Source organism: Grammomys surdaster, unplaced genomic scaffold (genome assembly GCF_004785775.1).
Source record: "Grammomys surdaster isolate TR1022 unplaced genomic scaffold, NIH_TR_1.0 125606, whole genome shotgun sequence".
Taxonomy (NCBI): Eukaryota; Metazoa; Chordata; class Mammalia; order Rodentia; family Muridae; genus Grammomys; species Grammomys surdaster.
This window is the reverse complement of record NW_021620449.1, coordinates 1,483,207-1,508,595: the sequence shown is the minus strand read 5'-3', so window position 1 is coordinate 1,508,595 and position 25,389 is coordinate 1,483,207. Positions and strand designations below refer to the sequence as shown.

General features: G+C 43.9%; 2 protein-coding genes across 4 annotated transcripts in view; one reads left to right on the top strand and one right to left on the bottom strand.

Moving 5' to 3' along the window:
- Nucleotides 1-14,955, top strand: part of Lrrfip2 (LRR binding FLII interacting protein 2) — a 102,478-nt gene extending 87,523 nt beyond the window's left edge. The window contains exons 23-29 of one of the 2 annotated variants that reach the window (XM_028787052.1): nt 3,799-3,900; nt 4,133-4,265; nt 5,828-5,877; nt 9,236-9,356; nt 11,795-11,874; nt 12,900-13,004; nt 13,595-14,955. In XM_028787052.1, the coding sequence (XP_028642885.1) occupies nt 3,799-3,900; nt 4,133-4,265; nt 5,828-5,877; nt 9,236-9,356; nt 11,795-11,874; nt 12,900-13,004; nt 13,595-13,705 (702 nt within the window). In that variant the 3' untranslated portion in view covers nt 13,706-14,955. The remainder of the gene's footprint in view (nt 1-3,798; nt 3,901-4,132; nt 4,266-5,827; nt 5,878-9,235; nt 9,357-11,794; nt 11,875-12,899; nt 13,005-13,594) is intronic. The other variant, XM_028787053.1, reaches the window with a different exon arrangement.
- A 3,681-nt stretch (nt 14,956-18,636) lies between these two features.
- Nucleotides 18,637-25,389, bottom strand: part of Mlh1 (mutL homolog 1) — a 41,131-nt gene continuing 34,378 nt past the window's right edge. For both annotated transcript variants that reach the window (XM_028787064.1, XM_028787065.1), the window contains exons 15-19: nt 23,152-23,215; nt 21,113-21,277; nt 20,474-20,566; nt 20,068-20,181; nt 18,637-19,003 (exon numbers count right to left, since the gene is read on the bottom strand). In XM_028787064.1, coding sequence (XP_028642897.1) covers nt 18,836-19,003; nt 20,068-20,181; nt 20,474-20,566; nt 21,113-21,277; nt 23,152-23,215 — 604 coding nt within the window. In that variant the 3' untranslated portion in view covers nt 18,637-18,835. The remainder of the gene's footprint in view (nt 19,004-20,067; nt 20,182-20,473; nt 20,567-21,112; nt 21,278-23,151; nt 23,216-25,389) is intronic.

The following is a 25,389-nucleotide window of genomic DNA, read 5'->3' as shown; positions in this document are numbered from 1 at the left end:
GCTCAGGGTAAAGTGCTTGTCTTGCAAGTGAGATGCCTTGGCATTGGTCTCCAGAGCCCACCTGAAGGTGGGAGGAGGGAAGACTCCAGAGTGCTCCTCTGAGCAACTCACGCATCATACACACAATAATAAATGCTTTGTGGAGAAATTAAATGCTTTTATATTGAGCAAAGTTAAGATTCACATTCAAGTGTAAGAAATGATACCAAGATATCCCTGCGTACCCTTTGCTTACAAATGTCACATCTTGCAGAGCTGCAGTACAATGTCACAGCCAGGACATGCCTGGTACAGTGAAGATAGTGCCACTTCCATTTGTCCTCTTTATAGATACCCATATACCACTGCCCGCCAGTCCTGAGAGCCACTCTGTAACTTTGCCATTTTAAGAATGTAGTGTAAATAGACACTTACGGTGTATAACATTTTTGGACATAGATTTTTTTTTCCATTCAGCATAACTCAAAGAGTTTACCCAGTTCTAACAGTAGTTTATCCACCCCTCCCTAAGCTTTTCTTTACATTGTGCCTATTACACACAAGGACCATTGTGCATTTCAGTCCACTCTGTTCCCATCCTCTCCAGCTTACAATCTGTTCCCATAATGCCTCACCCGTGCCAGCCACTGCTCCACCGTGTCTCCGAGTTAACTCCTCAGGCCCCTCACTGAGGTGCAGTCACATAGACAGCACTTGCCCACTTATGGCTCCTTGATTTCAGCAGCATAAGATCCCGAAGCTTCATCAGCATTGCAGTGTGTGTGAGAATTCATGAGTCTCTGTCCTCTCCGTCCCCTGTCCCCTCCCTTCCCTTCTCCGGTCTCTCTTGGAGACTATGTAGTTCAGGCTGACTCTCCCATTTCCTTCTCAGTGCTGGGGTTCCAGGCATCCTTCAACCACACTCAGCAAGTATTCTTGCTTTTTGAAACTGAATGGCATTCCTCTCATCATGTGCATCAGATTTATCTGTTAACGACACCTGGGCAGCAGCATCCGTCTCTGCCTCCTGTGGACACGTAGTGCAGACATCTCTTTTATGCTCTTCTGCTTTCAGTTATTTTGGGTATATCCCCACGTCATTTAGTGACTCTATTTAATTTTCTTGAGGACTGTATTCCACAGTAGTTCTGTGCTTCCATTCCCCTGAGCAGTGAGCAAGGATGGGCTCTCTCCATCTCTTCACCAGTATTTGTTACTTTTCTGCCTGGAGCTGTTATGTCGTCTGCTCTCACTTTTTGCTCTTTCTAGTCCTAGGCGTGGAGCCCAGGCGCTCACTCCCGAGGGCAGATGCTCTGCTACGACTGAGCTGTCTCTCTAGACATTCTTTTCTTTCTTTTCTTTTTGGAGACTGAGTCTCCGTAGACCAGGCTGAATCCACATATCCAGCTCCTTTTTCTTTGCTTCGGCACCAGAGCATCACTTATCTCTAGCTTCACTTTCAAGAATCAAATCTAATAGCTTAATCAAGAAACAGGTCCCGGGTTAAACTGCCCTCTCTCCCGCCTTTCTTTGGTGACATCAGTCCTCTCAGCACTGGCCTGCAGTTCTCACTGGTTCTCACATAGACTAGAGTAGTGCACATAAAAAGGCCTCTGAGCTCTTGGCCAACCCAGCCACAGTTACTTCTTATTTTCAATAACTGCAGTTATTTAACTGGTTGCATAGTCTACAGCCTGTTCCACATCTCTATTTGGCTGTTTGTTGCTAAAATTAGATGTTAGATCTTTGACAAAAAATTATTTAGATCTCTGCAAAGATGAACTCTGTCCTCAGATCCGTTGGCAGAGGCAATTGCTGCCTGCAGGCACAGGGCAGTGGTTATGTGGTCAGGCAATACAGGGGATTTAGAACAGATCTAGAACAAATACATCTGACCCAATTATAAAGTATTTGGGTAGCTTTCAAATTTTGTGGTGAAACGAACCAATATACAGGATATATTTTATTTTCCTACCTGTAATTATGGGAAGAGGAAATTTTAAAATCTAAAAGTGAAACAAAAGCCAGTACTATAATTGTGGAAGGAGGTACAACAGCCACGCCCTGGTGTTTGCTGGAATTCTCGAGATTGGTCTGCTCCTGGGTTTTTTTTTTTTTTTTTTTTTAGTGTGATTATTGACAAGCACATTGTGAAAGTGACCACCTCCTCAGCTACATGTCTTGATCACAGCACAACTGCATGCTGTGCTTTTGTAACACGCATCTAACCTAGGGTGAGTGACTGCTATGCCTGTAACACACATCTAACCCACACGGATCAGACAGGACATGTCCTGTGCTTGTTCTAATGTTTCATATGTTGCTAAGGGTGTTGACACCAGAAGCAAATGTTAAAAGCCTCAGAATCTAGAGTCTCACGTCACTTTACAGGTAACTGCAGATAGAGCAGATTGTGAATTTCCACCATTTATGGGAAGAAGGTAGGGACTGAAAAGTAAGGAAGGGCTTGTCTAAGGGACACTTCCCTAGCATCATGGGGGATGAAGGTGAAAGAAGAGAATGCAGCCTCTTTAGGCTGTGCTATAAACCATATGAGAGGACTTTAGAACCAGGGGGAACTGCATTCGTCGTCTCCCTTGGTGGCTACTATAACTTTGGGCAGGGAGGTGAGCGGTGCATCACAGAGGACAGAAGGGCGAGTGATAGCACCCAGTCATGCTATCCACTGCTGCAGTCAGTGCTGCACAGTGCTGGTGCTCACAGACTAGCACTGTGAGGGCTTGATATAAATTACTGAGTAAGAGCCAGGCATGTTGACTGACACATGCCTGTTATCCCACTGTGGGTAGACACTTGAGGCCCAGGACATAGCAAGTTCATGGCCAGCCTAGGCAGTATAAGACCTTCTGTTCAGCAACAAGGAGAACCAAGAAATGCTTCCTAGTGATCAGTAATTATGCAGTTCACCACTTTTGACCTGGTGATGAGATAAAACATTAAATGCAGGAAAAATATATAGTAGAAGGGTTCTTTAGAAACAGTGCTTCTGCCAGGCTGCTGTGCTCCCTGCTTTCTCATTCTGGTGTTTGAATATGGTTCCAGAACTGCCCACCTTTCCCAAACTGTGTAGCTTGCCAAGTGCAAGCAGTACTCCAAGGCCCGCGTGCCTCCGAGGTGGGTGCTGCTGTCAGGCCTTCTGTTTGCCAGATATGTTGGATACGACTTATGTCAGGTCTCCAATGTTAGATTTGGAACCCCTGACCTCTTACCCAGCTGGGTTAGTGTTCATTTTGTGTTTTGTTTTTTCTCATTTCATCAGTATATCAGAAAAACAAACGAATCATACTGGTGTATAATTAAGTTAATATAAGCAGGTTGTGGCTTTGGAGATGAGCTGTCTTGGGTCAGGTGATGTCTGAGTACTTTGCTCTAACACTTGGAGAACAAGCAGACAGCCAGTATTTAATTTATCCAGACTAGCTTTTCTTTCCAAACTAATTTCATCTTAAAAAAATCAAGCCTATTCTTAACTAAACTAGTTTTGTTTAACATGAAATGAAATGTGTTGTATGTTTTTTGTTGGTTACTAAATGAAAATATACTGAGGAAGTCAGGCAGGACGTTTTTGTGGGTAAAGATGGTCTTCGTGTGATGAGCATGTCTTGCCAAGTTAATACATGAACACTCGTCTATTTAAACTCTTCCGCAGCTGTGCACACAGCCTGTTCCCCCGCTGCCTGGCCACTGTTTCCATGCTTCTAACCTCCTGCTTGTAGGCTTCCTGCTTATTGGATTAGTCACCTTTCTCTTGCTCTTTTTCTATGCTGTTCTTGCCCCTGCTACTCTGCCTAAAACCAGGCCCTAGAGAAACAGAAAGAACACATTGCCTGTCTCAGGAATGAGCGAGATGTGCTCAGAGAGGAGCTGGCTGAGCTGCAGCAGACAGTGAAGACAGCAGAGGTATGTCAGCCTGGCCTTCTTCCCCTCCTCTTGCCTTATTTCTTTTCTGACCATAAATTACAGCCTTGATTTGAGGGTTGATTGAGCTGTTTCCTCCACAGAGGTATGTCATATAACTAATTTCTCACTAGCTTCTACCCATAGCAAACATACATTGTTGCAGAGATGCCGCAATAGAACTTAGTGTCTGTGTGGGTTATTGTTTGTGATACTAAGTTTTTCTTCTCCACAGAAACATGGCTTAGTTATAATCCCAGACAGCACTCCCAACGGTGATGTCAATCATGAGCCTGTGGTTGGAGCCATTACTGCTGTGTCTCAGGAAGCTGCTCAGGTCTTGGAGTCAGCGGGAGAAGGGCCACTAGGTGAGACACTACTTGCTATTTAGTTTTGGATTGATGTCAGCCTTCCAGCTGGGGTCAGGGTAGGTGCGAAGAAGGAATCTGTACACATGGTCCTTAGACATTCTTGATCTTGGGAAAGCAGCAGTGGAGTCTTCATGAGGGAAGCACTGCAGGTTTATACACATCTCCTTTTACTTAAAATAGACTTTGTGTGCCCATCCCGTGGGTAGCTAGCTCAGAGCTGTAGGACTTCTCAGCATAGACTTAGCCTCTTCCTGGCCCACATGGATTCAGATTCTAAGCTTATCCTAGGATGCTGCAGCTCTTTGCCACCACTTTTCATAATGAGAGGTTGATGACGGAAAAGACCACACTGAAGTGTGACTTTCTGAGCACTGCATGCAGTCCTGCTGAGAGTGACCCTGGCCACAAAGGGGCCCAGCTCAAATGTTGCCCTACAATAAATCTTACACTAGAAGGAAAAAAAACAACGCAGATAGATACTGTGTCATCAGTGTACACTTAATTTTTCTCCTTTACCTTGTTTTTGTGTGTATAGTTTTTTTAAGAAATGTGAGGCACTGTAATAACAACATAGGCTGAAATATTGTAAAGTTAGCAGGAATATTGTCTCATGTAGAATTCTAGAAATATAATGCAGTGTGGAGCACTTTGATAAAGGATCCAGATGAGCTAGAGGAGAGATCCTGCAGGCATGGTCACCTTTGACATTTAACATGACATTGTCATTTATAAAGCCCACACTTAAAAAACACTCAAGTTAACCAAACCAAACCAAACCAAACCAAAAATCTTTAAGTCAGTTTACTGTTTTGTTGTTCCCATTCATACTGTTCATAGCCTGATTCTGTAGAGAACTGAAGATCACGATGGGCCAGCCCTCCTGGGTTCCTCCACCTTTGGGAACTGGAACTGACACAGCCAACCTTATTTATTATGGGTTCATTGGCCAGCTGTGAACGGTGGCTTTAGCTGAACTAGTGGTGTTTCCTCAGCATATGGGGTCTGTTCCTGCCCAGGAAGAAGCTGCCCAGGGTATCTGCCCCAAGCTGGAGCCCAGGTTCTGTGTGCTTGAATTTCTTGTGTTCGTCAGTAAGTTAGCCATGGGTTTAAACATCAGTTTAAGCCCACTCCAGCTCTTTGTTTCACCCTGAGGTCTAGAGGACTTCGCTTGCCTGCTCCCACTTAGTAAGGGACCATTAGCCCATGGTCCCTTACTCCACACTCCTGGGTCCCACTCTTGCTTCATAGTTCTACCAAGAGTGGGAGCTTCTAAAGACAACTGGAAAAAGCTTGCACATTTTTGCAACAACAACAACAAAACCTGTTTTCCTCTGGGCCATAGTTTGTCTCTAGGCAGAAAGTCAATGCTCTGGGAACAGATATTTTATTTGATAATTGGAACTATCACTGGCTGGGAGTATGAATAAAGTATTCTTTCTATTGCAATTAAAGCCTTTGTGTCTTTTCATGTTCAGAGTGTAAATAATGAAATTTATTAGCTGTTGGCTATTTGTGAGCACCTTTACAAGTTCAGTTTATAGCCATCCCACTTGTTCCAGATGTGAGGCTACGAAAACTTGCTGGAGAGAAGGATGAGCTGCTGTCACAGGTAAGATGTCTACTCACCTGAAACTATTATTTTATCTAAGATAGGCAATAAAATGCTAACAAATTAGAATGCTCGTTAGAAATGAGAAATAGCTGGGCGAAGTAGTGCTGCATGTCTATAATCTGAGCACTCAGAAGGCAGACGTAGGTGGATCTTTGTGTGTTCAAGGGTAGCCTGATCTACATAGTGAGTTCCAGGACTATAAGTGAGACCCTGTCTTGAAAACAAACACACAAAAAACTGAAAAAAAAAGTTAGAAATATATTTCTAACTTTGGTACTCAAGTGACATTTAAAGGAAGAAAAGATAATTCATGTTTTGTGTCTCAGAAGAGAATGTATAGGATGCGTACACAGCTTGCTGCCCAACCCTTCCACCCCCAGCCTGACCATCTCTATCCTCCTTTAGTTGTCCCTCAGTGTGAGGCACTGACTAGATGATGCTATTCTTTAAAGGACCATCTATTGACATTCCTCTGTGGAAGACAAGCCTCTGCCACACACGTGCAACTTCCTATTCCTGTAGCCTCTTAAAGGCCATTCTGTTTCCATCTGCAGGACTCTGAATGCTGCCTCCTCCTCCTCCTCCTCCTCTTCTTCCTCTTCCTCCTCTTCCAACTCCTCCTTCTCTTCTTCTTCCTCCTCTTCCTTTTCTTCCTCCTCCTCTTCTCCTTTTTTTTTGTGCCATATGCCTATTTTCTTGTGTTTATCACAGAGTTAGCTTATGTTTTGAGCAGGGTTTTTCTGATACACACCAGGGTTCCATCTTGAGCCTCTGACTTAACTCATCCTGGACTATAGAGGCTTCTTCACTCCTGGTGTGCTTGCCCTTCAGGCCTGGGGAGGCTCTGTCTGCGCTGTGGATCAGTGCTCTTTTCTCAGTCTTCCTACATTCCTCTTTCCTTCACTCTTTTGTTGGTATTCCAGTAGTTTTCTGAGAAAGACCATGTGTGCTGTTTAAAAAAATTCTCATACCCTCAAAGGCATATGAAAGTGTCATTTTCCTTAAGCAGTTTCAGAGGCCTAGTTCTTCATTGTCCTGTCTTTGAGGATAGTTGTTGAGAACTGTGAAGGCATAAGCCTGTGAGGTGGCTCAGCAAGTGAGGTGCGTGTTGTGCAAGCCAGATGGCCTGAGGTTAGTCCCTGAAACTCACACAAGGTAGGTGAGGGCTGACTCCACAAGGATGTTTTCTGCCGTGTGCATGTGTGTGTGCGTGTGTGTCTGTATGTACATTTTGAGATTTGATCTCTCATAGGTCATGCTTTCCCCTTCTGTCCTTTTTTCTGTCTCTAGTAGCTTCAAATCTCACAGTTGATGTGTTCAGAAGTTTTCAAGCATCATAGTAGCCCTTCTAGATTCTAGAAAACTCCTAAATTTTGAGTTTGAAAAACTTGAGTGGTTTTATTACTCTTCTCTTAACTCCTATTCAGTCAGTAAGGGAATGGAGAGTGATACTCCATGGTTTAATATATTATTCATGGCATGTGGGAAATTTAGATGAACAGATTGTTGTGGGTTTATCTGAAAAAATCCATGCCCTGGAAGGCCTTAGTAGAAAAGGGTCAAGCAATAGAATTTAGAAGCTGTATCTGAAAAGTTTCCGTGAACACATTTATTATGTGTTTCTCTAGCTGCATTCGTTGTATGATGTAGGCATGTAGTCAAGTTACCAGGGCAAAGGATGTAGTGGATATATAAGACCATAATGGTCATGTTGGACCTAGAAGTTACGCTGGATGGCCAGTGTTGACAGGACATCTAAGTAGAGATCAGGTATAGTTGAAAGAAGATAGATCAATGACTGGAAGTGAATATGGCTGAGGATGTTAGGCTTAGGGTCTAGAGAGAATGAACTGGGAAGTGAGCAGTCATAGTATGTGGAACTAAATAATCCAGGGAGTATGGCTATCTAATGAAGGCAGTTATACATGGCCAAGGGAAAAAGAGGTAAATGGCAGGATCCTTGAAGGGCAGGTATTCAGAAATTGAGGTACGTTATGGGAGCATGCCACTACTCTGGGTGTACATCAAAATGGCAGACTTAAGATAGCAGTAGTTTCCGAGTATAAGTCAGGAGCTAACATGACAGGCACAGCACATTAGTAAAGACACGAGGTACTTAGATATTAGTTTGAACAGATGAGATTAAGAACAGAGACTCCAGGGACTGAGTATAGGCTAGTTCAGCAACAACAAGGAAAGCCTGAGAAGACTATTGCATTTCCATGCTGAGGTAGGCTGTGAAGACATAAGTAGCAGCACTTAGTGGGGCTACAGGAATGGCAGGCGTCTGTGAGAGTACTGAGGTGATAGGTGTTCTCTGAGATGAGGCTGCGGCAGGGGCATGAGCTGGCAGCAGGCTGACGCTTCCAGAGGCACTGGAGAAGTTTGTGGGGTGAGGTTAGGCATGACCAGGGCCTTTGGGGACGCGTGCTGAAGAAGAGGGATGAGCCTTTGATAGAAACGATGTGATAATAACTAAATTCTCTTAAAACAACCCCATGTGTGTGCAAAGGGCAGAGGTGCCTGAGAGGTATACATTCATTGAGTCTGAAATCAGCACTTGCCCTTCCCGTTGGGCTGTGGCAAAGTTACTGCTCAGCCTCCTCTTGATCCCTGGCAGTAGAGTTGAGGCTATTGGGGAAGCCAGCCACTTATGCTTCCAATTATTTTTGTATATTTAAAGGTCTCTAAAAAACTAAAAAAGTCCTAACTGCCCATGAAAAATTTCACTTTAATGAGACTAAGAAAAAAACCAAAGATGTACTTTTGTGTAAACACACACAAGTAATAAAGAATAGAAGTCTTTACTGGAGGATTGGAGTTGGGAGATGGTCTTATCGAACTTGGTGTGCAAGCATATGACCTGAATTTGAATTCCAAGTAGTAGCCAACCATAGCATGTTCTGTAATCCCAGGGAGGTGGACACAGAAGGTTCGCTGGAGCTTGGTAGCTAGTCAGCCTAGCTAAATTGATTAGCTCCAGGTTTGGTGAGAGATCCTAATCTCAAAATAAGATGTGGAACAACTGAGAAAGACATCTGATGGAGGCCAAACTCAAGACAGTTCTCTTCTATCCAGGCCTGGTGACACAGGTCTAAAATCTCAACTTCTTGGGAGGCTGAGGAAAGAGAATCCCAAGTTTAGGGTCTTCCTGGGCTGCAGAGTGAATGCAAAGCCAGCCTGGACAGCTTAGTGAGAGCCTATTTCAAAGTAAAACAGAGGGCTGTGGCTACAGCTCCATGTTAGTATTTGCTTAGCATGCCTGAGGCCCTGGGACTTCACCCCAGTATCACCAAAGAAAGAGATAAAGAAACTGAGTCATAGATCTCTCTGGTGACTTTTACTTTTATTCCAGGTTAGAAAACTGAAGCTCCAGTTAGAGGAAGAACGGCAGAAGTGTTCCAGGAATGACGGCATGTCCGGGGACCTGGCAGGACTGCAGAATGGCTCAGACTTGCAGTTCATCGAGATGCAGAGTAGGTACCAGGGGATTGGCCAGTCTGCACTGGTATGCAGCATGTATCCCTGGAATAGTTGGATATGGGCTGCTGGAGCCCAGGGGAGTGGTTCTGCTCACCTAGGAGCTAAATAAGGGTTATGCTCCCATGTCCCAGGGATGGCATGGACCAGTCACTGCTTGCGTATCACCTCTGACTGAATGCAAAGCCAGCCTGGGCAGCTTAGTGAGAGCCTATTTCAAAGTAAAACAGAGGGCTATGGCTACAGCTGTGTGGGAACGTCTGCCATTTCAGCTTTTGCTTTAGAATTCATCTTGGAAAGTAGATTTAAGATCAGCTTATATTAATGTTGTGTTGTTCCTGCAATTTCCTAGTTTTTAACAAAACTTCATCTTTACATGAAATTAAAGACAAGTCTACAAAATATAGCTTGTTTACTCAAGTTATGCTTCCTTTTCTTTTCTATTTTTAACTCCATCTCATTGGTTTGAGGCAGGGTCTTTTTACATAGTCCTAGCTGGCCTGAAATCACTATGTAGATCAGTTTGGACTAGAATTCAGAGATCTGCCTGCCTTTACTTCTCAAGTGCTGGGATTAAAGGTGTGTGCCACCATGCTTGGCCCATAGTTTTATATGCATTGATGTTTTTTATCTGATGTATGTCTGTGAGAGGGAACCAGATCCTTTGGTATTGGAGTTACAGACAATTGTCAGCTGCCACCTAGGTGTTGGGAATTGAACCAGGGTTTTCTGGAAGAGCATCTCTCTAGCCCATTCTTAAGTCTTCTGTATTCACACTAAATCCCATAGGAGAGTTGTCCTAGCATCCATTTTTATTATAGTTACCCCATTGGCAGTGATAGATAATCTACAGTAGGGGCTTTCAGTTTTCTAATTTGTAGTGGCTTTTCTCATCCTAGACTTTAAAACTGTGGCTAACAATTGGACTTAGGCTGAATGACAGAGTTGGGGGTTTGAAGCTTATTAGTAATAACTTCTGGGGTTAGTATCACTTCCTCTTTCAGACCTCAGGTCCCTCATACTCCTTAGTGAGTAGTCTGTATAGTGGGACAGGGATCTGACAGAATGTAGGAAGGCTGGTTGAGAAGCTGGATGATGAGCCTGACCAGTGCCGTGGACAGTTCCAGACTGCAGAAGTAAGTTGTGAAAGATGGCTAAAGCTGAAGATTCAAAAGGAACCAAATTAAAATGGAACAGGCTAGCGTTTGTGATTGCTTCCTAAAACCAAGTCGCTGTTATTGGTGGGCTTTGCAGGTGAAAGTTAAATGACCTGAGACACTGCCTGGAAGCAGGACTGGCTGCTGAAGAGGAAATGAGTAGCTGCTGGCTCTGAACTGCAGCTTGGCCTGTAGAATGAGCAGGGTTCCAAAACCACACACACATGAAATGAATAGACGTGTACACAGGAAGGAATCAGTGTTTGAAAGTGATAAAGAAGCTGTATATTTTGACAATGAGTTATTGGAGATATGAATGTAAAAACAGGACTATTACTTCCATTGTAAAGCTCATGATGGAATGTTCTCTCCACTCCCAGAGGTAGCCTTGGAGATAGCTGCTTTATCTGTCTTTTGAGATAGCCTCATTGTGCAGCCAGGCTGGCCTCAAACTCATAGTCCACTTGTTTTGGCCTCCCATGTGCTGGGACTTGAGATTACAGGCAGGTGCTATCTCCTGTGGTTCCTGTTGCTTTAAGGTAATAGCACTATCCAACAGCAAAACTGCTTGCACTGAACACTGCATGGCAGGCCTATTGTTCATGTGGAAACAGGACAGTTCTTGGGATGTTTGAATTACTTCTTTTGGTGGGTTAGATATGATTTATGTTCCATAAACTTTGCACTATATAATCATGGAGATGAATGAGTACATCTTATTGAGGCTGGTGAAGACTTGAGTCAGAGTGTGTAGGAGAGCAGAAACTGCCTGGGAGCTGCAAGGTACAGGCTGGGTTCAAAGAAGCAGGGAGCCCAGAGACTGCAGGGGGCATTGCCACCCTGTGAGCTTTCTTTCTCAAAGGTCTGTTTATATGAGCAATGGTTTTTAACTTTCCTAATGATACAGCCCTTTAATACAGTTCCTCATGTTGTGGTGATCCCTCATGTTGTGATGATACCCCAACCATAAAATTATTTCATTGCTATTTCTTAACTGTAACTTTGTCCCTGTTATGAATTGTAATGTAAATATCTGATATACAGGATATCTGATATGTGACCCCTGAAGGGGTCAGACGCAAAGGTTGAGAACTGCTGGTCTAGAGGGAAAGACGGACTTTGCTTCTGACTCTTGGTCTTAGAAATACTGACGAACAGAAATATTGGAGCTTCTTGTTGTACACAGCATCTAGAATCTGAACTGCACTTCCTTTGTGTGCTACTTCACAGCTGCGTCTCTGGAGATGAGTTTAACTCATTATTATCTTCTGTTTTAGGAGATGCCAATAGACAAATTAGTGAATACAAATTCAAGCTTTCAAAAGCAGAACAAGACATAGCTACCTTGGAACAAAGTGTAAGTAGAACTGTAATGCACCGAGTGGTTTAAATGCCACTAAATGAGATCAAATGCCTCTCAGCCTCTTGAATAAAAGTGGCTAGACCTTTGAGTTTCTGTGGGTGCCTTGGCAACTAGATCTTTTCAAAAGCTCTGTTATAGTTGAAAAACTCAGAGAACACCTGGTGGGGTAATCCAGCTTTGCATTTGCTCTAAAGACAAAGGACTGAGGCAGCAAGACATTATAGCACAGACACTTGCTGCTAAATCTAAAGGCCCGAGCCTGATCTCCAAGATACAGTACATGGAGGAGACAACTGGGTCCCACATGTTCTCTTCTTATCCTGTCCTAGTTAGGGTTTCTATTGCTGTGTTGAAACACCATGACCAAATGCAACTTGGGAGTGAAGGGTGGGTTCACACACAGCTCCTCATCAAAAGCAGTGAGGGCTGGAACTGACACAGGACAGGAACCTGGAGGCAGGAGCTGATGCAGAGGCCATGGAGGGGTTCTGCTTACTGGCTTTCCCCTTATGGCTTGCTCAGTCTGCTTTCTTATAGACTCTAGGACCACCAGCCCAGGGATGGCACCCAATCTGATGGGCCCTCCCTCATCAATCATTAATTAAGAAAATACACTACAGACTTGCCTACAGTCCAGACTTATGGGAACATTTTCTCAATTGAAGTTCCCTCCTCTTCAAGTTGACACAAAACAAGCATAGACCTCTTGTGTGCTCACAGTAAATAAATATATGTATTGATTAAAAAAAAAAAGCAAACAGTACTTTACAACTATCATTGTGTTTTGTAGATATTTCTATAGAGGATTTAAAAACAGTCCTTGTTAAGGAAAAAAAAAAACTTTCATATTACATTTCATAAGCCTAAAGACTTAACATGGGAAATCAGCCCTATAGTGAATGACTCTGCCTGCAACTGTCCTCCTCCCTGGGATCCACGGTTGCCCAGTGACACTGCATTTCCATCTTTGCTGTGAGCAGTGGTGGCAAACCCTATATGCCTGTTCGCTCTATTTACAGATCAGCCGGCTTGAGGGGCAGGTGCTGAGGTACAAAACTGCTGCTGAGAACGCTGAGAAAATTGAAGATGAGCTGAAAGCAGAAAGGAGGAAACTACAGCGAGAGGTACTGTGTTAACGTACTTCTTGGAGAACAGATTCCTAAAAAGACAAAAATTTGTGGAAAAATCTCACGCTATCTAAGAAATCTGACTTTAATCAAGTATGGTGGTGCATGCCTTTAATTCCAGCATTCAAGATGCAGAAGAGCAGGTCTATCTCTGTTAGTTTGATGGCAGCTTGGTCTACATAGTAAGTTCCAGGCTGCCACGTCTACATAGTGAGATCCTGGTCTCAAATCCAGGAAGACTTGGTAAACGCATCATGGGGCCACTTGCCCTTCATGCAGGCTTTGGGTCTACACAGTAGCTGCCAGTGACGTTTCTGGTAAAGCAGCAAACAAACAAACAAACAAAAAAGTATTTTTGGGTTTTGCTTCAGATGACATTAAGTTTTGCAGCTTTTACACATTGTGTTGTGGTTTAAACAATTTTCAACACCATTCCTTAGGCCTCTATCGGTCTTAAGGAAGGCGGCAGCTGTTTGGGGACTCCATACATGGCTGTCACTATTAGCACAGCTCCTGTTTCCCAGAAGTGGAAAGGGTTTCTGGGCTTTCTTCTGACCATATAAAGTGACTGTGCCCTTTGTCTCCAGCTACGGACAGCACAGGACAAGATTGAGGAGATGGAGATGACCAACAGCCACCTGGCTAAGCGGCTAGAGAAGATGAAGGCCAACAGGACAGCCCTTCTTGCCCAGCAGTAGGAGGCAGCCCTTCCATCTGGGTGCTGCTCTGAGGGCCTTGCTGGGAGATACTGACTCTTTTGTACATTGACACAAACCCCCTCAAGTACTGTTTTGAGTCTTGTCATTAAACAGCCACCTTTGTATTTTATAATTTATGAGAATGAAGCAGGTTTATGGATTTGGATTTTGTTTGTAGTTCACTTCTACAGTGAGTGCTAGTCTGTGCTGTTTTTATTTTCAACCTTCTAGAATCACGTTTTCTCACCATCTTCTTCCAGCTGCCTCACTGACTAGGCACTTGGGCAGCCTTGCTGTGGGTTCTGGAGGATGGCCATTCTGAGCACTGAGTCACTTGCTGGAGACCTCAAAAACACAAGTGCCTTCTCCACAATGTGATACAGGCTTCAGAGACCCAAGTGGCCAAGATTCCTACTCCTCTTACCAGAGCAATTACATTTCAGTGAGGATGTCTTCAGCAGTGGGGAGTCTGTGTTTCACTCAAATTTGTGTTTGGAGGAAAAAGCCTTTTTTTGTAAGATATTTAAATTTATATAAAAAATGTTAGAAAACATTATGGGGAGTGTATATTAAACTTCATTGCATGGGACAGAGCAAGTCCAAGCCTGTACTCCAAAGAGTAGGGTCCTCAGTCTCCGTACCAACTGTGCTGTTGTGTGTATTCTCATCTGCTGCTTATTTGTGAAATGAAACCTCAGACAAGCTCAAGGGACGAGGGAGGGCAGTGCAGGCAGGTAGGGGACCTGCCTATTAAACACACCTTTCTGCCATCCAGGACTGGCTGCGGGCAGTCGTTAAAGAAGCCTTTAGGACAAGTCATGGCAACCATGTACAGTCCTGTCTTGCTTTTCTTTTCTCAAGATGAGATAATCTGGAGTACAGAACTTTCTTCTACTTTTTTGAGAGAAAGGATCTATGTAGCCCAGGCTGGTCTCCACCTCACAACCATCCTCACTGGGCCTCTTGAGTGCTGGGATTCCAGGCAGGTACTTTCACGCCTGGTTCCAGAATATACAATGCTTAAGAACTTTCATCTTTAAAGGGCCCAGTTCAAGATACCCCTGCCCCTACTGTGACTACTTTATAGGGTTTGTGATTCTCTTTTGTCAGAATCAAGGTGGTTTCATGGGAATGATTACTGTAGCTTGAAGTGTTTACAAAGAAACTATACTGAGGAAAAATCTAATGAATTAAAGCCTCTTAATAAATCTAGCCTTGGAACTAGATAATAAAATTAACTCACAAGTGAATGATAGTTGTCCCTTATTTAGAGTCAATGGCCCTTCATTTTTAGAATATGGAAATTACATCCTGAGCTGAGAAGATCCTGTGCATCTTCTAATAGGAGCAACAGCTGTTTAAGGGTAGGGCAGGAGTGCAGATCCGTCTTAACATCTCTCAGCTACAAGCAGGTTATCCAGCTTTTCATACCTGGAAGGAACCTCTTCCTTTCCACTGATGTCACTCAGCCTATATCCCTCCTGGGCTCCCAAACTTTCCCTCTGAGGAGCCCTGCCTGGCCCTTGCCCTTGTTTTAGTCTTTTCAATTGAAATGGCTCTATTTCTTCACTAAGATAAATTGTTTTCTTTGGAACCTTCTTCATTGCATCCTGTGGTCTGTATTTTACTTTAAAATCCTGGGCATTTGTCTTTGGGCTGAGTGTTGTATTTTTGCTGAGGAAGGCTGATAGTAAGGTAGCTTGTTTGGGCACTGAATAATGTATATTTTTATTATTGGTTTTAGAGAAAAAGCCTTGGCTAACTCCCAATGAACTAGATTTGACCACCCACCCCAGCAAGTTACCACAGTTGAATAGTGAAGCTATTTCATATGGTCATGTTAGGAGGAAGAGACAAAAAGGTCTCAGAATCTCAAATTAATTTTCCAAGTGTTAACTGTTCAAAAGAAGGAAGAAAGGAGATAGCTAGCTGAGGTGTGTATTGCTGATGAAGGAAGTTGTCTTGGCCAGGCCAGTGGTCTGACAGGTAATTCAGTTCAGGTCCTATGAAAGGCTCTGGAGAAGTGGTTGCCAATATCTCTTGATAGTTTCTATGACAATTATTTCCCTCTTCAAGTGTAGGCTCATCATTGTGGGGAGTTTCTCATTCTGAGGGATAATCTGTCCTGTGAGTGTTATCTGGGAGGAACTTTGGTCCCTCGTCATAGAGATAATTTCTCACTAGTCCTGTTAGTCCTCAATTCCAAAGTAACTCCAAAACAGAATGACTCAGGAGGGAAAAAAAGATAGCCAGAGAATAGCAAAGTAGTTGCTGAGGCCACTGACTTTTTTTTTGTTTCCCCAAGATCTTCCAAACAAGAATGCAGAGAAGCATGTTTACAGCCACTAAGTGGGCTAACTTAACTCTTGCCAGTTAAAAGACTGGGCAAGGGTGGTTTTAAGTTTTGTCCCTAGTAATTAATTAGCTTTGATTATCAATAGTAACAGAGTCTCACTCTAGTCAATACCAACCAACAGTCTTACATACCAAGTTTTAACTAACTTTTTTCTCATTGTTGACCAAACACTGTACAAGTCGGGATGGATGGATTTATTCTGACTCACAATTTTTTTTTTTTGTTTTTGTTTTTTTTTTTTTTGCTTTCTTTTTTATTTATTTATTTTTTTTATTTCTTTTTTTGAACATGAAATGCTTTTTTATAGCATGTTTTACAAGGGGAGGGGGTAAGAGGGTCCAGGTGGTGGAAAAGTACAAAATCTTCTTGGCCTGTGCCTTGAAACATGTCATGGTCTATATGGTACACTGCCTTGAATTATGATCTACCTGCAGTTCTTCAGAAGATATGGTACACTGCTTGAGTTATGGTCTCCCTGCTATTCTTAAGAAGACATGGTACTCTGCTTTGAGTCTATCTGCAGTTGCTAAGCAGGATCTTGCAGTTGCCAAGCTTCAGAGGACATTGTGCAGGTGGGGAAAGGTAGGGGGTAAGGGTAAGGGCGAGGGTCCTGGCTTCTGGCATCTCCCCCTTCTCTGTTTAGTTAGAGAAGGCGTCTTATGTTCAATCCCAACTATGTGAGTTTTGAATTTGGATGTCTAATTATGGGGGGTCTTAGACAAGTTCACAACCCCAAAATACTGATGTGAGACGAGTCACATCGATGGTCGAAGGCTTTAGGCTGTCGACGATGGGCAACGTCAAGGGACTCTGATGTGGGTGAAAGGAGGGTGAGAGCCCTGTCTTAGGCCATGTAGGCTGCACCCACTCCCAGCACCACGCACTCCTTTTCGGCTGCATTGGGTGGGCCCCTGGGAAGTGGACCTACAATAATCCCGTCATTGGGCTAACTCACAGCCATCCTAGACTCTTGTAAATGTTCAAGTTACCAACCATTTGTCAGTTTGGGGTGTAATATTGTCATAAAGGAAGGCTCCCCAATGTTAGCGGCCATATCAAGGGTGGCCTTGGTTTAGGAAAAAGCCAATTTTTGCTGACTCACAATTTAAGAGTAGAGTCTATCGTGAATGACAGAGAAGGTGTGGCAGAGCTCACGGGAAAGATTTGGCAGATGGTTTTCAAGCAGAAAACCCAAACCACTTTACATAGCATTCTGGTCACACTTTTCAAGTGAATTTGCATATATACATGCTGAAGCTTTGGTGAGAGGAATCTTGACACCCAAGTCACCTTTGCCATTGCCCAGTACACAGTTTAAGGTCTCTCTCTAGCTGTGCTCATCTCTTTGTCTGCACTCTCCTTTTCTGCAACTTTAAACGTGTTCATCCTCCTTGTTCTTGATTTTTTTTTTGATTTTGATTTTTGATTTTTTGGACTGCCTATTTTTCATCTTATCTATTTTAAATTGTCATTACCAACCTCAATAAACACAGTGATAATCATGCCACCACCCAAAGGTTAAGCTGTCTTGAAACTGCCTCTGCCAAACAACTTAATTCATTACCGTCAGTCAGCCTTACTCAAGGTCAGAGAAAAGGCAGAGGCTGGCCTTCACCAGATCCCACTCCCGTCCTTGTTCTCATTCTCAATCCACATGAGCCATGCCCTTCACTGGCTGCATTTCTCCTAAACCCCCACAGAATCGTCCATTAAGTTCTGTTTACAATATTCCAAAGCTCCCCTAGCCTGAACTCCCAACTTTCCCACATCCCTTTTGTAAACCTGGAGTCTTGGTACTAGGTCCACCTTGGAAGGCAAAGATGTAAGAGTCTGACGGCAGCATCAGGATGGGTACAGGCAGGTGTGGACTTTTTCTTGCAGTCTTCTCATACCCAGACTATTAGAAGTGGTTCCTGTTGCCCAACTGGAGGATAAGCCTTCCCCAACCAGTTATCTGCTCAGGAGGCACTCACAGACATGCCCAACCAAGCATCTTTCCTAGGTACTCTAAATCCAGTCAACTGACAAGACTGCCATATGTGCTCTAGACTTTTTCTTCTTCTTCTTTTTTTTTTTTTTTTTTTTTTTTTGTCTCGCTGTGTAGTCTCAATTTGCTTAGAACTCACTCTGTAGCCCTGGCTGGCCTCAAGCACGTAGATCCACCTGTCTCTGCCTCCCAAGTGCTGGGATCAAGACATGCACAGTGTCTGGCCTTGTTTTTTTTTTTTGTTTTGTTTTGTTTTTAAAGTAAAACTGGAGTTAAAAAAGTTTTAAGATGGATTTAATTAAGCCTGAACATTGAGGGATGGGATGCAGGAAACCTAAGACATGGACGTGGACTTCTCAAAAATTGCTGTCCCAGGGCTTCTTTTAAAGGAATCTGAGCTGACGAAGCTTGGTATCTGACAGCAGATTTCTAGAGCACAAACATCAGAACATGATTTGGGGAAACTTCAAGAGTTTTTTAAAGAGTGTGTGTAGAAACGCCTCCTCAGGGCCCAGGGATTTTCAAACTTCTTTTTGGATCTTCAACTCTAAGACCCAGTATATACTAGGTGAAAATCATCTTAGAAAGTTTTCCAATGTGCAGTTATATGAAATCATATCAACACATGTGAGTTTATTTGCAGCCAATCCACAGGTGAAGTGCATTAAGTTGTAGCACCAACAATGGGATACAGAGCAAGAGCAGAGTGAGTACTGGAAACCAAGTGTCCTGTTCTATGGCTTCACCTTGGATGGCCATGCAGTCTCTATGGTGACTATGATTGTATTTAACACCTCTCAAAGACTTTGTATAGATCTGGCAGGTTGGCAAGCTGCAGGACATTGCCATCTTCTGTGAAATGCTTCGGAGGTAGAAGGTGTGAGCGGAAGGCTTTATAGATAATGTGTTCCACAGTCCACTTCCAGGGCTTTGAAGTGGAGCCAGGCATGTCACTCTGGAAAATACACGAAATGCCACTTAGCTCCCCACATAATGTCACACACTGACACTGGAAGGTCTCAGGGTTAAGTAATGGGTTCGCTGTCCAATGCTTATAAAGCAGCTTCTGCAGGACAGTCTTGAGATCCCATAGGTCTGAGCAGAAGCAGCAATGTTTGTGAGGAAGCAAAAGGAAGCGATATTTTGAGGAAGCATGGCCTATGGAAGACATCTTTGTCTCCACAGCAAGCCTGGGATGTCTTAAAGTAGTGCTGGTCTGCCACCTCATGGTGGGTAAAGTTGCCTCCCCATTGCTCTCTGTCAGCCTTGGATGCCTCACATAAAAATGTTCTTTCCCACCCTCTGGTTCCTGTTAAATCAGCTCAGACCTTTGTGGGTTTCACCTTCCCCACAGGATGAGAGTTCCTGGGGCTTCAGTCTGGAACCAAGGCTAACTTATGTTCACCACTGTAAAGCCCTGAAAATCCTCCTTCTGAAATGTGAGTGAACACTCTTATCAGAAAATAGTGACAAGCAGTAGAACCACCAGGCTCTCTGTTTTCAGGCTGGCCTATGAGAGGGATTTTAGAGACTGTCTTCCTAGTAAGGAAGGCAGAGGTCAGGTGCAAAGTAGGGAGAAACAGGTAGACTGAGGGCTGGACTAGAATCTGAAGACTTTGGTTTAAGTGCTAACGGTGGTATCTACAGAGCTGCTGGCTTAGAACACTCTGGCCTAACATCTCCTTTTCACTCTGATATCATATGCATCACTGTATCTGACAGGTTCTTAGATCATTCTGGAAGTCTATATTCTAGTCCAGCAGAAAGAAAGAATGTTCATGAATAAAAGCTGATCACTGTAAAAAGTTGGGTGTGCTGGTACACACTGTACCCCAGCACTGAGGAGGCTGAAGCAGGGGTTCAAAGCTAACAGTAATCATATGCAAATTCCTGGACTGTTGTTTGAATTTTTCAATATAAAGAGAACGGATAGGATTAGACATGATTTAAGTCCCATACCCTAAGTACAAGAGACCTGCCCCAGTCCTGGATGCCAGTGTACATTAATTTCCACAGTACCTGCTGGCCTGAGAGGGTTGACTCCTCCAGTATATACTGCTTCCGAATGGAGTAAAACATAGCACATTCCTTACTGAGACTTTCAAAACACGCCTTTTCTTCATCCCAGTTCACCTGGTCAACAGAATTCAATACAAGACAAGCATCAATCCAGTGCTTTAACATTTCATTTCTAAACAGTTCACAGATTTAATAGGTAAAAAGAAACATGGCTTTTCTGGTACTAATACCTGACTTGTAAGTATTGCTGGGATGACTAGGGGGGTGGGTTGATGGAGCCCTCAGTGGTGGTTTTTTTTTTTTAAACTTTTTGATTCCAAATCCTCCAGTGTACACACACACACACACACACACACACACACACACACACACACACACACACTGCTTAGCATCTGCTGCTATGTACCTCAGTGGCCAGTCGAAGAATGAAGATAGGCAGTCCCTCCAAAGGTGGTACATAGCTATCAATCAGAAGAGGTAATCCAATCAGGTTCCCTTCCTGTTTGTGGGGAAAAGGCCAAGAAAAGAGGGTAAGAAATAATGGCACTAGAGCTGATAGGTTTCATTTCTCTGGTGCTTCTCCAAGCCTTGTCCTGCAGGCTGTAGGGTGGACACTGTGAGCTGACAGGCAAGCATTTAAAAAGAGCCTGTGGTTGAGAACAACTCTTCCTTCTGGATCTGCTTGCAAATGTCAGGACAGGAAGCCCAAAAGAACAAGAGTAAGAGGAAGAAATGGAGCGAGTGTCAGAGTTTCCTTTACTCTGTGGCCTGCAAGGACAAGGATTCAGCTTTCCCTCTGGGAGAGTCTTTCATCCTGGGAACAAGAACAGCAGGATGGATGGAACAGCATGGCTGTGTGATCTCCAGTGCAAATGAGAAATGGAGAAAATACCATGTATGATAGATACATGTTGCTTCTGAGGGGAAGCCAGCCTTTTTGTCTCAACCTAGGCACTTGACTCTTATCTGAAAAATAACTCCAAATGACCCTGCCTACCTCATCAATTTAAAGATGGCTCAAAGGCATTCAGATGGCCCTACCCACCTCATCGATTTCCACAGAGAAATAGTCTGCAAGCATCTCAGCTTTCTTCTTCAGAAACTCAACAATGTATTCTGCAAGTCCTTCCTTCGGGCCATCTTCCTCTGTCCAGCCACTTTCAGGACTGTCTAAGGCCAGCATGGCGAGCTCAAAGAGTGGTGCTGGTTCCTGGGAAGGAGAAAGAATGTAGGGATCAGGTGGGAAGCTTAAGCCTGTCAGACCAAACTCGGTCCAGATAGAGAGCATCAACAGAGACAGAATGGCCCCTCATCAATGCTGGGTTCAGTATCCCCATTCTTAACAGCAGGACAAGTAGACAAGTCATTATGGTGACAATCAAGTTGAGTACCACAATGAGTGTGATACATGTGACATTTATAAACAATCCTAACAAGGTAAGAATATAATTTTTTTCAGATGACAACACATGCTTTAAGCCATGAAAAAAGTCTTAGCAAGTGTGAACACTCATGATTATCTTTCAACTAAGCTAGAATTAAAGTAGAAATCAGTTACAGGTTTCTGGAAAATCTCCAGGAGGCTTGCCCCCAAATGATGGAGCTCTAAATACAAACAGCCTAGTCTACCTGGAGAGCTCCAGGCACTAGTGAGACATCCTGTCTCAAAGACAAAATGTCAAAAAACAAAATGAAGTGATGTTCCCTGGGAAACAACACCTGACACTATCCTGGCCTCCACACATGAACAACACCTCACACTGTCCTCTGGTCTCCACACGTGAACAACACCTCACACTGTCCTCTGGTCTCCACACGTGAACAACACCTCACACTGTCCTCTGGTCTCCACACATGAACAACACCTCACATTGTCCTCTGGCCTCCACACGTGAACAACACCTGACACTGTCCTCTGGCCTCCACACGTGAACAACACCTGACACTGTCCTCTGGCCTCCACATGTGAACAACACCTCACACTGTGCTCTGACCTCCACACATGAACAACACCTGACACTGTCCTCTGGTCTCTACACATGAACAACACCTCACACTGTGCTCTGGCCTCCACACGTGAACAACACCTGACACTGTCCTCTGGTCTCCACACATGAACAATGCCTGACACTGTCCTCTGGCCTCCACACGTGAACAACACCTGACCCTGTGCTCTGGTCTCCACACGTGAACAACACCTCACACTGTGCTCTGGTCTCCACACATGAACAATACCTGACACTGTCCTCTGGCCTCCACACGTGAACAACACCTCACACTGTCCTCTGGCCTCCACATACGAACAAAAGAGACAACCTAAAACCTTTCACAGCAAGAACTTGAATCTTAATACAAATTTCTTATCACTCAATCTTCACACCCAGACTGTTCTAAACAATAAGTAAATAATAACAACCCTACAAAACTTTTCCAGAAAAACGGCAAAGGAGAGCTTACAACTCCTCTGAGGTCCACATTATCTTCTACTAAAACAACTCATAGTAACACTCATGAACAAAGACACAAAACTCATAAATACAACTTTAGGAAATGATGCCTGGGAACGTAACTAAGCACAGTTCACACCAGGAGTGCAAGATTGGCTTAACTCAACATAGCAACTAGTTGATGTATTTCACCATATTAATAGTCTAAAAATTAAAACTCTTATCTTAGAGGAAGAAAAAGCATTTGAAAAAATTTCAATGTCTATTACTAAAATTAAAAAGGAAAAAAGAATTTCCCCAACTTCCTAAGGACACCCACAAAAATTTGCTCCCAGCCACTAGCATACTCAACAGTGTGATCCAGTCCCTCAAGATCAGAACAAGAGAAAGGTCTCCATTCCTGCCACTGTAGTTAGCCCCAGATTGCTAGCTGTGAAGACAAAGGGTGGGCATCCCAACTAGGCGTGAAGAAGGACAACTGCCTTTAGTTCAATATAATAACCCTTTATGTAGAAAAACAGACATTCCTAACAAATCTTAGAAAGTTAACATTCTGCTGAATAGGATATGACCATATAGTTCATATTCTGAGAAATGATCAGGTGCAGTTTCAAAAGTGAGGAGGAGAGAAACTTACCGACAACCTCAGAACACCAAAGTTGGCAAAATCATAAATGAGTATCTGGTAGAACAGCTCTTCACTGAAAGTAAGAATTAAAGATTTTAAGAAAAATGAATCTGTGCCTGAAGCCGAGCAGTAAGGGCAGAGCGGGACAAGAATGCTGCTGCCTGGCTAAGGAGGTCCTCCTAAAAGGACTGGGATTCCTAGTGTTGACTCCTGCCAGGACTCTGCAGCCATCTTTCCCAGACAAGTTCAAATGCTAAACCTGGCTCATCTCCTCCCTAGTGCTGTAAAAGGTTTCAAACACAGGCAATCAAATTTAAGACACTGATTACCATTCCCCCAGTTAAGGAAGAGACAATTCAACCACTCACCACCATTGGGTGGAGTATTTGCCTAGCATATGAAGGCCTAGGCTCTACCCTCAGCACCACAGAAACAGTGTGGAGGTGAAAACGTTTATGGAGCACAGGAAGGGCAGTGTTTTCCTGAATTATCAGAAGGCAGAATTATCCTGCACTGACTGGGGGTTGGGGGAGTAGGAGAAAAGGTCTTGCTATGTAGCCTGATCTGGAACTTACACTCATTCTTTACCTATGCCTCACAAGGGCTGGACTGCAGGTGCTTGCCCCATGTCATGGTTTGAATATGCATGGCCCAGGGAGTGGTACTATTTGGAGGTGTGGCCATGTTGGAGGAGGTGTGTCACTGTGGGTGTGGGCTTTAAGACCCTCATCCTAGCTGTCTGGAAGTCAGTCTTCCACCAGTAGCCTTCAGATGAAGATGCAGAAGTCTCAGCTCTGCCTGCACCATGCCTGCCTGAATGCTGACATGCTCTGGCCTTGATGATACTGGACTGAACCTCTGGACCTGTAAGCCAGCCCCAATTCTATGTTGTCCTTATAATGTTACCTTGGTCATGGTGTCTGTTCACAGCAGTAAGACCCTAACTAAGACACCCCACGTCTGGAAGTGCATTGATATTTGAGTTAGTATGTTGCACTGGCTACAATAATCCAAGAACAGCTATTAAGTAGGCATACTGAATTACTAATTGAAACCACATGTTCTTCCTCATATGCAAATCCTAGCCTATAGTATAAATATGTAAACAAAGTACATGTGGGTGCAGTTTAGCATGGAGAAAGAACTAAGAAGACTAAATATTAGGGACAAGAAGAGACTAGACCCAGGTAGATGGCACGAGCCGTGAAAGAGGGCATGGAGCTCACTGGTTCCTTCTTCCATATTATCCCCATCTGGGTTTGCTACACTAAATCATTTTGGATTTCAGATTAGGGATGTCATGTCAGTAAGACGTTGCAGTCTGGGTTCTAGCCTTGGCTGCTACTGTGAGATCAAAGAAGCTGCACATAGGTGAGCTGTGGAGACATGCAAGTCAGACACGCGCACAAACACACACACACACACACACACACTAGAAAAGCCAAAGCTGGGAGAGAAGAATTCCCAACCCCCCAGCTCATGAACACTGTTGTGATTGGAATACCAACACTATACCACAGGGTGCAACGAACAGAGCAAGGCTGTAAGGGCAGAACTAGCCGTGGCCTGAGCTCCCTGCTCCTGCACCGCTGAGGTCATGAGCCCATGGACTCATGCTCTACCCATGGCAGCCAGGAGGCACTTCACCACAATGCCTTTCCCACCACGACAGACTGCATCTCCTCAAAAATGGAGCCCAGGTAAACTTATCCTCCCGCGAGTTGCTTCTCACCGTATATTTGGTCATAGAAATGAGAGAGCTAACAAGCTGAATGCGCAATGGGACTCAGCACTAGGCCCTAAAGGAAATCAGCCTCATTTCCAGAGCAGGTACCAAACCACTAGTGAGCTTTAGGACGGGGGCTGCTTCTAGATTAGAGAAAGCAAAGAAATTTGTAGTTCATGTACCATGTCCATGCAGTGTACAGTGTCTGTTCTATTTAGAAGACCAAGAAGTACCCCGAGGTCACAGAAAGACTTAGGAGTCCCAAGTAGATAAATGATAGTGGACACAAGGCGGTGGCATCCTCCCATATACCCATCCATTCTAGGACATATTTATTGCAAGCTCTAGATGCACTAGATCTAAATAAAGTCCCTGGAAACAGTGAAGATCTGAACAGGGTAAACGGCACTACTGGGCTTGCCCTTCCTATGTTGTGCAACACTCTGACTTTTGTGGCTAGAAGAGAAGCCTGTGCTGCACTCCCATGCCAGGGAGAGGCACGGGCTTCCTTTTACTGCCTC